The sequence below is a fragment of the Pleurodeles waltl genome, chromosome 4_1 (assembly GCF_031143425.1).
Source record: "Pleurodeles waltl isolate 20211129_DDA chromosome 4_1, aPleWal1.hap1.20221129, whole genome shotgun sequence".
Classification (NCBI taxonomy): Eukaryota; Metazoa; Chordata; class Amphibia; order Caudata; family Salamandridae; genus Pleurodeles; species Pleurodeles waltl.
In genome coordinates, this window is record NC_090442.1 from 187623800 (window position 1) to 187639795 (window position 15996).

A 15996-nucleotide genomic window follows, 5' to 3' on the forward strand; every position below is an offset into this window, starting at 1 on the left:
CTAGCCTTTGACACAATCAACCATGATATTCTTCTTGAAACCCTTATGAACCTTGACTTTTCAGGATGGTCCTTAAATGGATCAAATCTTTTTTTCAGTAGTATTCAGGCTGTGCCATTATCCCCCGTCTCACTTAGGGACAGACTTTCTTTAATTTATAGTTTCATTTCTATGCGTAGCCTCTTGCATCACTACTTCATCAAGCAGGGGTCCACTTTTGCAGCTGACACCAAGCTAATCTTTGTACTGTCCCATGCAGCCACTCCCAGATTACTTTGGTAGAGACATGATAGTTAACTGTTGATTCACAATTTGCTGCTGAATGTCCACTGACTTCCTCAAATTGAATAAGGCCCAGACAAAGATCACACTCACCTTGGTACCTCCATCTGAATGGGAACTCCCTTTTTGGCCCATGAAATGGGTGCACACCGGCCCCTTCTAAGATTGTTTGCAACCATGCTGTATTTACTAACTCTAAGCTGACTGTGACCCCCTCTAGTTTTAAGAGGTGCCAAAAACTGTTTTGCCCAACTGTGCATCCTGAGGAGAATTCTACCATATCTTGACAGAGGCCTACATATTCCATCTGTGATCACTTTCATCCAATCTAGATTAGCCTATGAAAACTGGATTTATCTGGCCAATTTATCCAGAATACAGAGGCCCAGGTGGTCACCGATACCCTCAGGTAGGTGCATGTCACTCCCACCTGGCGGTCCCCGCATTTGGGGGGGCCTTCCATTGTAGAATCATCTTCAAGCCACTGACTATTGCCAGAAGGTGATAAATAGCAAGAACACTGCCTCGTTAATGAGTACATGCTCTCCGTATCACCCTCCTCTTTCACTGTGTTCTTCTAACCATATTTCTTTTGCTGATAGTTTCCAAAACAAGCACAATATCTTACGGAGACAGAGCACTCTGAAAATCCACCACAAAGAGCTGGAATTCCCTGCCTTATAATCTGGAAGTGGAGACAAATCATCCTAGCTTAGGGAAGCTACTAAAAGTTGTCTCTTTAATATCTAGCCCTTCTGTTTTTCATTCATTAAAGAACTTAGCCTCTTAGTGTTCTTACAACACCAAGGACCTCTGTGTACATGGCATTCAAATATAAAAAATATGGTTTCACATCTCTGGCATCAGTCATTCTCTCTTGCCAATTGCCTCAGCTGTCAGCGTGGGGTACTGAAGGTTTACTTGCAAATCTGTGATTAAAAGATGCTCCTCTCACCTCACAGCATCACACTAGGCTAGGGACTGGTTCTTATGACGACTTCCAAAGGTTCTGCAGCATTGATTGGCACTAGAAGGTTCCCTGAGTGGAAAAAACCTGGAAAATTCACAAATCAGACACTGGCGCTTGTCAAAATATATATAGCAAAACGTAGCAATCAATAATCTGAATCAAACACATAATCTGAAGCGAAAGTAGTGCACAATCAAGCTGCTACCCAATCTTCCTTCTGAGAAGCAGTTCCTATGCTTTTATATGCAACTTTCACCTCGTTTATTCCCCAAATACGTTGTGGCAAATTTCACTAATTAATTTAGTAAAAAAGCTATCAGAAAATTCAACATGGGCCAAGGCCAGCATTGAACTTTGCATCACTTGTAAAGCCATCGTATTGTCTATGGCAAGTACATCCAACTTTTCTTCAGATCATACTAGTCATAGCTGTTGTTAGTGGTTAACACACCGTGGCATGGGATATTCCAAATCAGATAGATAAATATGGCGTTTAGGATTAATAGTATTCCACTCTCTCTCCCAAGGTCCCCAACAGTACTTGACTTCTACAAGCCTGGTTCTCAAACGTTCCCTTAAAAACGTCAAACATACCCTGAAGGATTAATCCATTTTTAGCACATTTTTGCATTTTTAGGAAATCACAAAGAATTCTGAATCCTGATATCTTGCGACAGGCACAGGTTAGCAAGAGAACACATATGCTTAAGTAATTCCACGAGACAAGAGTAACTGGGGAACATCTCTGCTTCCTTAAATACAAGGTGAAAGCACAACTGCGCCTGAAAATATATGTTCCCCTTCACAGAAATGTTGGTCTGAGAAACAACCCTCAATTTTGTTTTAAATTTCCATAAAAGTGCAACTTTTTAGGTGTTCACCAACTTTTGCTGGTAGATCTAGCTTGAAAGACCCACTTGAGAATTTGATTTACTGAAAGGGAAATTTTCATGTGAGAAAATCCCATGTGATGAGGTAAAACCAAGCCACTTAAGAGTCTAGGAAACAAACAAAAAAGATTTTGCCTTCACAAGTAAAGTTTTCTGTGCATCCAAGTTATACTTCTGTGTGCAAAATCTTCTGAGAAGGGAGCACAAAATGTTTACCTTAAGGTGAGAGATTCTGTAAAAGGACCAACGTGAACACAATGAAGCAGAGATAAATCTATATTGAGATGTAAGATTCAGGTGTCATCTGCATAGGTACTCCACCTGTGTTCTTGTCTGCCAAAATGATATCCAATTCTCTCTGTGTGCTTCTTTATTTCTTGGATGACTAACAGCACATGGAGTTCAAACAATACCGAGGAATCTCTAAATTGCCACTAAGCATGTTTGGAATGTGCCAATTCAGATTTTGCAACTGTAAAAATGCTTTTTCAGATGTGTTAATTCCATTTCTGTTGTCGGAAAAGCTTTACCAGCTCCTAAAATGGGATTGCGAATGGATATAGACTTGGTATTTGGAAGGGACATGTTTTAGGTACACCTTTCAAATACAAAATGGCATGACATGCATCAACGTTTTTCCAATGAAGTCCAGTCACAAAACATTAAAAAGTTACCAAAGTCTCAAAGGAGATGGTAACCTATTTTTAAAAAGGAGGACTTCCGCTTTGCGAAAAGAAAAAAAAAATTGTGGGAACCACCGTCAACTCTCAAGAAAACAAAAATTTTAAAAATATATTTTCAAACACATTCTTCCTCAAGCAAACTTGCTGGTTTACATAAAAATGTGGTTTATTTAAAAGCAATCACAGACATAGTGGTAAGCCACCTTCCCTGTGACCTACCTGTTTAATAATAATGAGGTAGGTCAGATTGCGACCCACCACGCTTATGAAGTTTACAAACCAACTTATTAGTACATTGGTCGGTTTGTAACATTCTTTAGTGGTCGCAAGAATACTGCTTGCAATTTCCAACCAGTATTTTGCAAACAGTAATGTGTACATCTGATTTATAGTCTGAAATTATTTCTGAACTTGCTTGAAAAGTTAAATATTTTAGTTACTCGAAAGGCAAGGACCTGTGCATATTCAGAACGTGCACACAATTTTAGGGAATCATATCTATTCTAACGCACTCAGACACTTTCCACTGACTGTTGGTTGCAGGATGTCACATCTCATTCCCTGTATCTATTTTTGTGACCTTTCTCTCTTATCTCCAGGAAGAGGCGCTGGCCATTGTCTTCCGGTCTGAAAAACCGACTGAAGAAAATATGTGGCTGTGTGAAGACTGTGGGGAGAAAACTGCAAGCCTGCAGGTAATGTCTGGGGTGGTAGCTAGTCGTATATGGGAGGCAAGGTCTAAGTGCCCAGCACTTCTTAGTGGGTGTTTGGAGGAGAGGCAGGCACTCTGTGCCAATATGTATGGACCTCGAGTGATGAGCCATGCTTTCATGTCATGCTTGTGGGAATGACTTTACCCCTGCATTTCCGATTTCAGGCAATTCAGCATCTTTTGTGGTGCCAGTTCCATCGCTCCTCCAAACATACTGACCAATAAGAACTTAAGTTATGGCTCCTCTATAATCTGAATAAGTACCTCAAGACGAATACTATTTTGGAGAGTTCCCACACCATTCAGGTACATGCAAGAATAGATTGGGCTGTTATTAGGAAGTGTAAATCTAGCAGGTCTGACCCAGGAGCTGCAGTTATTGCAATAATTTTGCTTTATTCCCCAGTGGGAGACTCTGGAGCTGACTTAAATATTGCTCTAAGCCAAACTGGTTTGGTCCTAAAGAGAGCTTAGAACTGCAGATTGATCTGGTTAAAAAGGCAATCGAGGGCCACTTTGTCAATGATCTCAAAAGCCTTTCAACCCACAGATGGGTGACAAAGGCTCTCCTCAGACTAGATCCCTCCAGGCCGGAAAACACACACTCACAATTTACACAGATTTGTGAGTTTTAGAGGATTGTCAGCACTCTCCTGTACTACCCCTGAAACTCTGCACAAACCGTAGATTTCCAGGTGCATCCTCATTCCTCCGCTGCCCCTGACTGTCTGCAACAGAGCAAACATATATTGGTACATTCATTTTATGTATTTTTTTTCCTCAAGGGGTCAATTATTTTTTCCCTGGGCAGACATTCCTTTCTTTATCTCCCTGAAATCAGGGGAGTTTAGAGCACTTTCTCACTCATTTGTAACACTTAGCATGGACGTGTGACGTGTTTGTGTGAAAACCCGTTGAAACTCTGTTACCGCCCACAAAGTTCTGAATCTGTGGGTGCCCTTCACACTTCCAGTGACCACTTAAGGCGCCTACGCTGCAATAACACAACCTTCCTTCCCAAAAACGTAGGACTGTGAAAACTCATATTTAATGTGACTGTCAATATCCGCGCCCTGGTTCCAGGCAGCAGACCCCCCTCGCTCATAATCACAGATGGAACTTTCCACACGCTGACGTGAAACTGACATGCACAAAAAGATCCTGGAGATGTGAGGGCTTGTATTTCAGGTAGGTTGTTTCGAGACCGTTCTTATGTTGAGGGAACGCTTCACAAAGGTATTAATGAGTGCATAAAATCATACTCCCCTTGCACCTCAGAACATACTCTGTAAAACCTTTGTCAATCCTACTCAAAACTTCACCAAATGGGAATATTCAGAGAATATTCATGTGCAGGTAGTACACATACAGAGGACGGTGCCCTGTTTGCACTATTACTGATAGGAAGTTGGGCAATTCAAGACCAATTCACAAAGGCATTCATGAGTATGTGAAGTAATACTCATGTAATACTGAGTACTACTTCACACTCTCATAAATGGCTTTGTGAATTGGCCTCTGTGTAATTACCTGAATTACGTGTATGCTACCAACACTAAACCAATGATAGTGTTCAGATGTTTCACAATATGGAAAACAGTGTCAGGGCTCAAAGGACCCTGTCTCCCTTGTCCAGAAATAAAGTAAAAATGCAAATTATGGAAGGTGCTAAAAAGTAAATGATGGACATACCTCCTCTCCAGACTTGACTACACACAGTGCTGTCTACCTCCTTAGATATGCCTCGATCCTCACTCACTCCATATACCACGAATCCGCCATGGAGTAAGGTGGAGTCACTGATGCCGCTCATGCGCTTTGAAATATATGACAGTCTGAGGCCAGGGGCATCGTGAACACCCCACCTTAGCAGCTACACCGGGAATTATGTTCTTGTTTAGGCATCTTCTGTCTGCAACTCAGCAGGTAAAAACTCATCATTAACTGGAATAAAAGTTAACAGAAGAGCAAGCAGGAGCAAGGAAGGAGAACAGAACAGGAAATGAAGGAATATTTAAAGGAAGGGTGGAAAGAAGGAAGCATGGATGAATGTGAATGAGTGAAAATATGAGTGAAGGGTAGGTGGACGGCAGGTGGAAGAATGGCAAAGTAAAGGGATGGGTGGGCGGGCAAGTGAGTGAATGGATAACTGGTTGGCAGGTAAAAGGATGGCAGAGTAAAGGGACTGACAGATGGATGGACAGGTGAAAGGACTGCAGAGGTAAGGGATGGATAAATGCGTGGGTGAAAAGAGGAGTAAATGGATGGCAGGGTGGATGGATGGATGGCGGGCTGGATGGATGGCAGAGTAGATGGATATATTTTTCAGAGTTGACAAATAAATGGATGAATTACAGAGTGAATGGACAAAGGATGGATAAATGGGTGGCAGAGCGGATGGATGGAAGAGTGGATGTCAGAGTGAATGGATGGATGGCAGAGTGGATTGATGGACGGCAGAGGGGGTGGGTGAATGGATAGATGGCAGAGTGGATAGATGGATGGATTGCAGGATGGATAATGGATGGGTGGCAGTGTGGATGAATGGATGGATGGCAAAGTGGATGGATGAAAAGCAGAGTAGATGGATGGCAGATTGTATGGATAGATGCATGAATGGATGGAAGGGGGAAGGTTAACTGGTGGATGAAAACATGAATGTATGACAGAATGTAAAGGTGAAATAGTGGAGATCAGCAGGTGGATGGAACAGTGAGAGAATGAATGGACAGATGCAAGGAAACCTTTGTAACGATGGTTTGGCTCACTTACCATGCTCGCTTGGTGGCATCAGTGCTTTACTGCAACGTGGGGACTGTTTTAAATTTCTAGCTACTCCCTCGTCCTAGGCCCTACATAAACAAGTATGGACATGGAATGGAAATGCAAATGCAAATTATTCTAGTGGTATGATTTGAGATGCTGTTTTCAATATACAGGTTTGACAACTTTCTACAAAAGAATCTGCTTACAGTTATATTAGGTACCATGAATGTGTCATTAAGCTGACTTTGCAGGACTCTTGTCTAGGGCATGAGAGTCAGGAGCCTGCCACGGACTCTGACCCTGCACCTAAAGCGCCTGTCCTCCACCAAGTCCTCCTGGGTAAGAAAGATCAGCCGCCGGATTTCCTTCCCATTGAACCTTGACCTCAGCCAGATCCTGGAAGCAGACGTGGTGTGTTGCGAGTCTAGGGAGCAGGTATGTTGCCTTTATGCTACGTTCCTTGTTTGTGAGTGACTGTCTGCTGTGGAATGTATGGCCTCTAAATGCTTTACTAGAAATTGTACTGGACAGTAAGTGAAGCAACCAATTCCTCAAACAAGCATGTTGTTCACAAGTGCTTAGGGAGGGCAATGTTTAGCTGAAAGAGTTTATCTGAACGCTCCCTGTTGTGCATTACCTGCCACCTAGGGCCCGATTACAAGGTGATCAGATATATGTACAGTGTGTCCAGAAACGGCAATTCCAGCTGGTAGCCCTGAGCATATATCCAGCTATCACAAGCATTTTCCCCTGAAATGGGAAATCCAGGTGAGGTAGCACCGGGTCCGTTGCAATGGGGTGTGGAGAGGAGAAGCATCCTGCCCAGATACACTGCAGCATTCAACGTATACCTGGGGGCTAAGAGCTAGCTCACTTTTTCTTTTCAAAGTTTTCAAAATTGTTAGCGTTTCAACCACTGATGCTTTGAAATATTACTGGGTGCAGCCTCTCTGCAGAAGAGTAGTGGCTTCCTAACAAAAGAACAGACACCGATGTGAGATCTGCTCCACAATGCACCTCTGAACTCGACCTACACTCCACTGCAGCCCTCCTCCCCAGAACAAAGACATTTGGTCACATGAAACCAGATATGATCTCGCTGAATTGACTGCCACCAGAGAAGCACAGGACTCACACGACCGGGCGCATCCCAGAGGGCACTGAGCATGACCACCACTGAAAAGTGGCCCACAAGCTTACCATCCCTGGAGGAAATAGAGGTCTCAGAGGAAACCCATCAACCAAGAAGAGTTCTAACATTCCAGACAGCGCACCTGCACTTTTGGATTCTGTCCAAATGAAGATAAATCCAGCAATCTCCTTTAAGAAAAGCCTCATAAACTGACTACTTGCTATATCTACCAGTTCTATACCTTCCATCATATAGGAATCAGCTCCCTGTATCTCATTTACAAACCTGATATTACAGTGTTCCCCGTGTAACTCCTGCTGACAAATTCAATTCATTATATTTCCTTTGATTCTTGATGGCATCCTACATTTACCAATGTTTAAAGTGTCCTGGAAAGTGACTGAACAGGTAAATATTTTTAAAATGTTGAGGTTCAAAGACCTGCAGAATTTGAGAGGCTTTAGTTTCGAAATAGGGCACACCATAGGGGTGTCACAGCGCTCCCCATCCTTTAAGGAGGAAGATCTAAGCAGTCACCAGGAAGTGCAACTAAGCGCAGTGTACCACTTGTACAAACTTTAAACAGTGGTACCTGGCCCTATATAAGAGGGTGTCAGAGTGCCTTACAATTTTAGAAACAATATATGTGCCTTCATGAGGAAGTAGAGTGTAATATGAACAATCTTGAGGAGGTACAAGAACAGAAGAAATCAGTAATTTAGTATGGAATGTCATTCAGATTTTCTGTAGCACACATTTGTCAGTTACGTGGACTCTGTTCTATGCGAACCCTGTCTCTGAATGTTGCTTTTGCTTGGGGAGTGTTTTGGAAAGTGTCAGTAGACAGGTTCTGGTCCAGAGGAATGATCATGGAATGGAAAGGGTGTTGGATTTTCCCCTGGGTCGATTTCCTTAGGGCCAGCAGGGCTCTTGCAGCCTGATATGCAAATCCCATTGGGGTTTGTGTATGTTTGAATTGTCTGTCATGTGGGGTGCATTACAATGGGGGTGACCTTGCATCTATCCTGTATCAATGCCCAAAGTGTATTTAGTCCATTACCTAAGGGCTTGTAGGACTTTGTACTGCACAGCGTGGTGGATTACCTTTTCCTACGTGAGCGTGTGGATGGCTGACGTTGTTGGTTGCCTTTTCATAGTTGTTCATCAGTTGAATCTGGAGCTGTGATACTTATTCGATGACCAGTTCTGTTGCTTGAACATCGGATTAGCTGCCTTGTCAAGCTTGATCTTCCTGACATTTGTATTCGGTCTATTCAATCTATGCTAGAACTGGCACTTTGTCATTCACTTCCTATAGCTCCATAATCCATCTTTTTCCTCTTTGTAGCTTTCCAGTGTCCCAGTTTCTGCCCACCCACCCCCCACACACGCTGGCCCGGGATCACCGCCAGACATACAGGACATACTTAGCTTGAATAGGTGCTGTGTGCCATCAGCATACAAGTAGACTCTCACTCCAGAATCATTAAGCAGAAATTCAAGAGGTCTTTACGTTAAGGATGAAAAAGGGGGGATGAAATGCAAAAGAGCCTCTATCCCTAACTTAAGGGCTGAAGTTTCAAGCAAAAGATGGGAACTATTGCTTGTTGAGTACGCCTGAAAAGAAAGGATTCAATTCACTTGAATGCCACAGGACTAAAATCCACGATTGAGCCTTTTTCCAGTGAAGATGAAAATATCAGAAAAATATGAGTTATTTGGTGATGTATGTATGAGTTCTTTTACAAAAACATGTGTCTTTCCAGGGAGGTAGTATATGGTGTTAAGTCTTAAATCTGTTGCAGTCGTATTGATCACAACACCCAATAAACATCTGAAGGATGTGGTCATAGGATTTGATTGTTTTGATGTAAATTAGAGCTGTTCCACCACCTACTTTTAAGGATCTGACTTGTGAGAGAATTACATGAGCCAGAGGTTGTGAGGATAGAGGGATCCACGATTCAATGTGCAAGGTCATGGTCTTGTGACTGGCCAGTTAGGTCCTCTGATTTTCACTCTTCAATTCTATTAAACTTTTTTCATAGCAATGATCTTTCCATCAGGAAGCTTTAACATAGTTTTTTTTTGGGGGGGGGGCTGGGTGTGTGTGGGTGTGTGTATGTGTACGCACTTCACTATCCAGTGGTTAGCTGTGTCTGTAAATTCGTGAGTGCATTGTCTCTTTCAGGAAGACTGGAAGTATGAACTTTTTGCAGTCGTCGCCCATTCAGGGACCCCCATTTGTGGACACTACTGCTCATACATCAGGAACATGAAGGACCAGAGATGGTACAGCTTTAATGATTCCAGTGTTAGCAAGGTGAGGTGCATTTTTAATCTCATTTCCCTTCCTATTCCAGTCCCACTGAAATATGTATCCCTCTTTCAACACAAAGTAAACCTTGGCCTATTTAAAGTTAAAGGGCTCTTGACAATTTTTACTACTTCAGGATTCATTGGATCTTTTACAGTATTGTTTATAATGTTTGAGTTCGTACGCAAGGGGGCATAAGCACCTGACATAAATGATAGAAGGCATCAGTTTTGCTGTGGTATGTCTAGCCCCCTGCTTCAGTAGCTCTGGATGCAAGGCTTGATGGCTTTCACCCAATATCGTCACTGGTACATTTAAACGTTCCTTCAGTGTCTCAATCCTGAGTCATTCGTAACTGGGGTATATGTGTCAGTGCAGGGAAAGTTCGGTATTGCAAGTACTATTTAATGAGTCACTAGTTGTTAGTCTTTTGAAAGGAAAAGGTATCTAGTAGAACAGGATCTACTACCTCTGTCGATAGGTATCATTAGGGGTCAAAGCCCTGAGAATTCACCAGTTGAGCTCAATATATAGTCCATTGGATAGGCTAAGCATTTTGTAGGTAAGGAGTGTGACCAGACTGAGGTTCTGTGTCTTCCACAACCTGTAGATGGTGCCATTCCAGATCAGCCCGAGCAAGAAATAGGAACCTGGCAGATGGTAAGACCTCAGTAGACTGAGTCATACACTTTAGTGCACTGGTCAATGGGTTGTCAGTCCTCTGGTCATAGACATATGGCTTGTAAAAAATACACATTGATAAGAGGTTTGTGGTCAATCTGTGTGGCAGGAAAATGGATGACTTCGAGTGGGTGGTGTGCAATCTAACCACAGACCAATCTGTAGGGGTGGTCTTTAATACCTTCAAATCTAAAATAATCTATTCTAAGATGTGGGGCCAGGGCTTTCCAAAGTAATGAGCCATATACTCAAATTGATATACTTGCAAAGGTTTTGTTGAGCCACTTCCAGATACTCACCCTCGCATAAAAAGCGCTACAACAAAATGGACCCTTCTACCTCAACAGCCATCAGCATTTCCACCAGCCAACCGGCATCCTCCGATCGGCCTCTCTGTCATTCGCACACATTCCCCGCATTCGCAGATGCAGGACAAGAGGCCACTCATTCACCAATCTAGCAGAAAAGACCTGGAACTCCCTCCCCCAAGACATCAGAACAGCCACCACACTCACAAGATTCCACAAGAAACTGAAGACATGGCTCTCCGTCTGAGGCTCCAGATCTTCCACGCCTACTCAGTGCCTACAGACCCTCACAAGTGATTAGTCAGCACTCTGTTAATCCTTTCACATTACATTACTAATACTTAATATTTGTACATTAAAATTAATAGATGAAACTCTCGGACACACAATTTAACAGTACACTATTATAGCTTTTGTGTCGGAAAATAAGTTACGTAGATAAGGTGCCAACATTTCCTGGGAAACTACGAAATGCTAGTACTGCACCATTTAGAGTTGTGTATTGTTATGCAATCATATATGTAGCATTTTAGAGGACCACCAAACTGCCCCTACAAGGCTAAATGGGCTATTCTGGGGTAAGAAGAAAACAGAAATTAATGGACTCGGAATCATGTGTATATATATTTTATAAACAGAGTTTACTCAGCTTCAGATAACCATGCTCTAAATTCAGTCTGACCTTAGCAAAATTATTTACAGATACTTTGTCATAAAAATTCATTAACACCTTTCAAATGATTAAAACTATGAATGTTCTTTTCTAAGCTTCTCTCTGGCAGCAACCAGCCTTCATCAATATCCATTAATTAGTAATACCTCTTTGTCAATTATGTCCGTTTCAACTCCTGCAAAAAAAAAACCTTCTAGCTTGTTTTCAATAATTTCAGTAATTAGTTCTATAATTTTTTTATAATATAACTGGAAATCTGGCAGGCTCAGACCACCCCTGTCCTTAGGCCTGCTTAACATTTTGTAAGATAACTTTGCCCCTTTTCCCTGCCATATAAAGCGCACTAGAGGGGTGCAGAGGGTTGGGAAAAATGTGCAATCCACTTCCAGTGGCAGGCTTTGAAATCCGTAGAGTATCTTAAGCAAAAGTGTCATTTTAATGGGGTTGATCCTCCCCAACGTGTGAGATAAGATGGTGCCCACCATTTCAGGGTGTCTCTTATGCTTTTCAGCAGGCGGGGAATAGTTGGCCATGTAAAGGTCCGCTATATGTGGTGTGATTTTGATACCCAGATAGGTTATTTCCCTCTTTGCCCATTGGAACGGTGTGGAGGCTGCCAGCAGTTCCATCTCTGATGGGGGCATGGTCAGAGTCATCATGTAGGACTTGGAAAGATTTACTTTAAATCCCGCCACCTCTTCGAATAGACGAAGTTCCTCTTGCAGGGAGGAGCATGAGGAGGCAGGATCAGTCGGTGTCAGAAGAACATCATCCGCGAATAGCGATATTTTATGTTCTAAAGTCCCAAAGGTGACCCCGTGTATGGTGGTTGCTGGTGAATTTAGTCCTTTAAAATTCCAGGTGATCATTGTCACTACCATCATACCCGCAAAGGGTGTGATCTTATCTCTGAAGCTAACATTAAGCTAGATCGCTGAATACTGTGCCCTTTCTTCAGGGTCACCCCTCGAGATCTCACGAGTGTCCATACGGGATTCATTCTTTCCGTCCACCCCTTAGTAAGATCTGCTTCTTGATTCTTGTCTGCTATCTAAATCTCCCATCTCCTGAGAAAAACCTAACAATTAACAGATTAAGGACAACATTTCCAGAACGTAAAAGTCTCCATAAGTCTGTTAACAACAGTGTGAGTGAAGGCCTAGTACCGCTTTTGTCGCTTTACATGTTGATATTGTTGGGCTTTATCATTGGGGTATGTGAGGTAGTAGGACCTGCATTTGTACTGATGACGAAGGTGTTTCCCATAGGTGTGCGTCTTCATTATCTTGCCAGACACGTCTCTGTCGTTTTGTGTTTGTGTGCTCCATGGGACTGTCGGGGCAGCCATCGTCCGGGTCCAGGGGCCTTTCTCCAACTTGGCTCAGAAGGACCTTACCCTCCATTCTCTTCAGACTGGGGAACTGGGGAATTCCTCGTATTGTCATTGCCTCACATGATGTGATGTGATATATTGTTCAGTTCAAAGGCCAGGCTAAAGGGAAAGGTCCAGCAGTATCTAACATGGTCTTCCATTAGTCTATCCGTGATGGGCTTGAATTGTTGCCTCTGGGCGAGTGTGGCAGGGGCTATGTCTTGGAACAGGGAGCAGGTTTCTCCTTGAAACATTATCTTATCTGCCTTTCATGCTGCTTGGAGGACGGCTTCTTTGACCCTAAAGGAATGCAATTTGACGAGAATATCTCTGGGTCATCTCTTGTCATTGGAGAAGCCGCTGCCTACTCTGTGGATTCTGTCTATCTTTATTTTTAGCTGTGTACTGCTCACCATTTCCTGGATCAAGCCCATCACAAAGGCTTCAAGGTCGGGCCCCTCCGCTCCCTCTGCAAGGTTCCGGATCCTGATGTTGTCTCGCCAAGCCCGTTTTTCCATGTCTTCTTGCTTAAGTGTCGCTACTTGACGTTCTATCTGGAGTGTCTATGTGTCTAGTTGGTTGAGGAGAGCTTCCATTTCTTCAGTGTTCGTCTCTGTCCCCAGAATTCTGGAGCTCTCGGAGTCTACATCTTGCCATAGTGAGGATAGTTTGTCATTAAGATCTGTCTGGAATTTTTCGATCGAGGAGGCCATATCTGCCTTCAGTTCTTCCCTTAGTTCTTTTTTAAAGTCTCTCAGGGAGGTGAGAAGGTCATCCCGTGTGAGGGCCATGTCCGCAATCCCCTGCTGTGCTGTTCCCCCTTTGATGGGTGCGAAGTAGTTGGAGACGCTGTTGACGTTTTGTTTTCTGGAAGACATGTGTAGGAATAGTTTCCCCCTACACTTTGTATGTGTCTAGTCATTCGGGTTTGTTCCCTTTCTGCAGCTTCGCACGTGAGGCACCACGGCTACCAATCATTTCTCTAGTAAACAACCTTGTTGTTTCATTCTGTTATGGGTTCTTCTTGTTCGCAGTTTTGCACTTTAATCAGGGCTACTTTACTGTAATGTCACTGTCTCTGGATGTGCAATGTCTCTTACCTCCTTTTCTCTAACCCTCAACCCTGAGGGGGATTCTTTCAGCAGCCCACTCCGTGCTCCATTTTCCTTGTGGGCATTTTTCGTCGTTGTTTAGCTTTTCCTCCCCATTTCTACTGCATCACGATCTCCACGTGGGCCTCCGGTAAAAATTCCTGGAATTAATTTAATTGAAGAATGTATGGCCAGCCACCGTTCTATAATCGAGTGAGGGTGATATCAGGTTCCAGTCTCGTGCCTTTCTTCCCGTCTGAGGTCCCCAGGGCCTTCTTGTTTCATGCCGGCGTGTCTCAGTGCTGCTGTACAGTCACCATTTTAAAGTCAGGCATCGTTGCGCCCGACCTCGCTTTTGAGATCTGGGCCCCCACTAACGCCACTCTGGTCGCTGCCTCCTCTCAGGCAGTGTGGAGCGCTCCAGGGGCAATATGTCTTCCCCCCTCCGCATGTTCACGCACCTTTTTTGTCGGTTTCAGCGTCTGGCATTCCCTCGTCGCATTCGGTGCAGCCTTCTCGTTTCATGCCGGCGTGTCTCAGTGCCGCTGTGCAGTCACCATTTTAAGGTCAGGTATCGTCGCGCCCGACCTCGCTTTTGAGATCTGGGCCCCCACTAACGCCACTCTGGTCGCTGCCTCCTCTCAGGCTTTGTGGAGCGCTCCAGGGGCAATATGTCTTCCCCCCTCCGCCTGTTTACGCACCTTTTATGTCAGCTTCAGCGTCTGGCATTCCCTCGTCGCATTCAGTGCAGCCTTCTCGTTTCATGCCGGAGTGTCTCAGTGCCGCTGTGCAGTCACCATTTTAAGGTCAGGCATTGTCGCACCCAACCTCGCTTTTGAGATCTGGGCCCCCATTAACGCCACTCTGGTTTCATTCCCTCGTCGCATTCAGTGCAGCCTTCGCCGTGGGTTGCACCTCACGCTACCCTTGATGTCGGCATGTCTCTCAATTTTGGTGGGGGCACGTCCTGCTCCTCTACACTTCACATCCCTTCAGGCATTATTCACGCTACGGTTGTTGTTTTTTTTGCCCAATTTTGTTGCGGGTGACAGCGGAGCTAAGGGGATTCACGTCCCAGTGGCCATCTTGGCAAGCCCCGCCTCCCCAGATCTTTAGTTCTATAATTATTTAGTTTATCTAACACATCTAAAACATTTGTTTCTAGGGCTTTCAGCTTTTCTGCTTTCTTTTTGCACACATACTAAACTGACTATTAAATTTAAAACAATTTTCCTATTTAGCATTTGTGCTTAGCAATACCCACCTTTTCTTATATGTAAAGCACACTATCACTCGCAACAGTATCCTGGCACTGAGCAGCTGTGTGTGCCTAGTCCGCATAGGGTAGATTAGTTCTGCTTCAGACTAGGGCTATATCCTTTGGTGAATGTCTTCCTTTCAGGATTCTACTTTGTTATAATTTTTATTTGGAATTATTTGTAAGCCAAGGCCAAAGTATGAGATCTGTCAACAAAATTATACTCCACCTGTCAGCTGTCTTTATCACAAAGCTCTTGAGGTCCTTTACCATGATCTACATCAGTAACTAGGGTACTGGTAAGCAGGTAAGCAAATCTTTATTTCAGTTAATTAAAACCATGAAACATTCTACATAACATTTAAAGTATGTAATGACTGAAAAGTGCCTACTGCCATCATTTTGGGACAGATGTATCAATATTTTGAATAGCATTTACCTAATTGCGATTTTCTGCAAATCACAATTAGGTAATCGCTATTTGAATGTCTGAAACTCAAGGAGTTTCATTTAGTGTTTCCTAATAACTCGCAAATCAACCTACCTCATTAATATTCATGAGGTAGGTCGCAATTTGCAACCCATTAGGAAACGCTAAAATCACAGAGATGGTGGCCTGGTGGGCTCAGCAGAACACCTTGTCTGTGACTGCTTTTAAATAAAGCAATTTTTATGGGCAAGTGCAAAGCACTCCGTCCCATTCTGTAATTTCTCTTTGGGCTTCCAACCACGCCCATGTCACGTCAGTCACCTTCATTGGTTTGTGGGCTTGCCTTTTAAAATCCGGTTGCTTTCATTTGTAAAAGGCATGCATATGTCATGCCTTTTCTGGTGTTTAGCCCACCTACACAGCTCTGGTAA

General features: G+C 43.5%; 1 protein-coding gene across 1 annotated transcript in view; it reads left to right on the top strand.

Moving 5' to 3' along the window:
• The window catches only part of USP18 (ubiquitin specific peptidase 18), a 137360-nt gene that overhangs the window by 94088 nt on the left and 27276 nt on the right, over positions 1 to 15996 (top strand). Inside the window, exons 7-9 of the mRNA XM_069228030.1 lie at positions 3425 to 3520; positions 6568 to 6738; positions 9627 to 9758. Of these exons, the coding sequence (XP_069084131.1) occupies positions 3425 to 3520; positions 6568 to 6738; positions 9627 to 9758 (399 nt within the window). The remainder of the gene's footprint in view (positions 1 to 3424; positions 3521 to 6567; positions 6739 to 9626; positions 9759 to 15996) is intronic.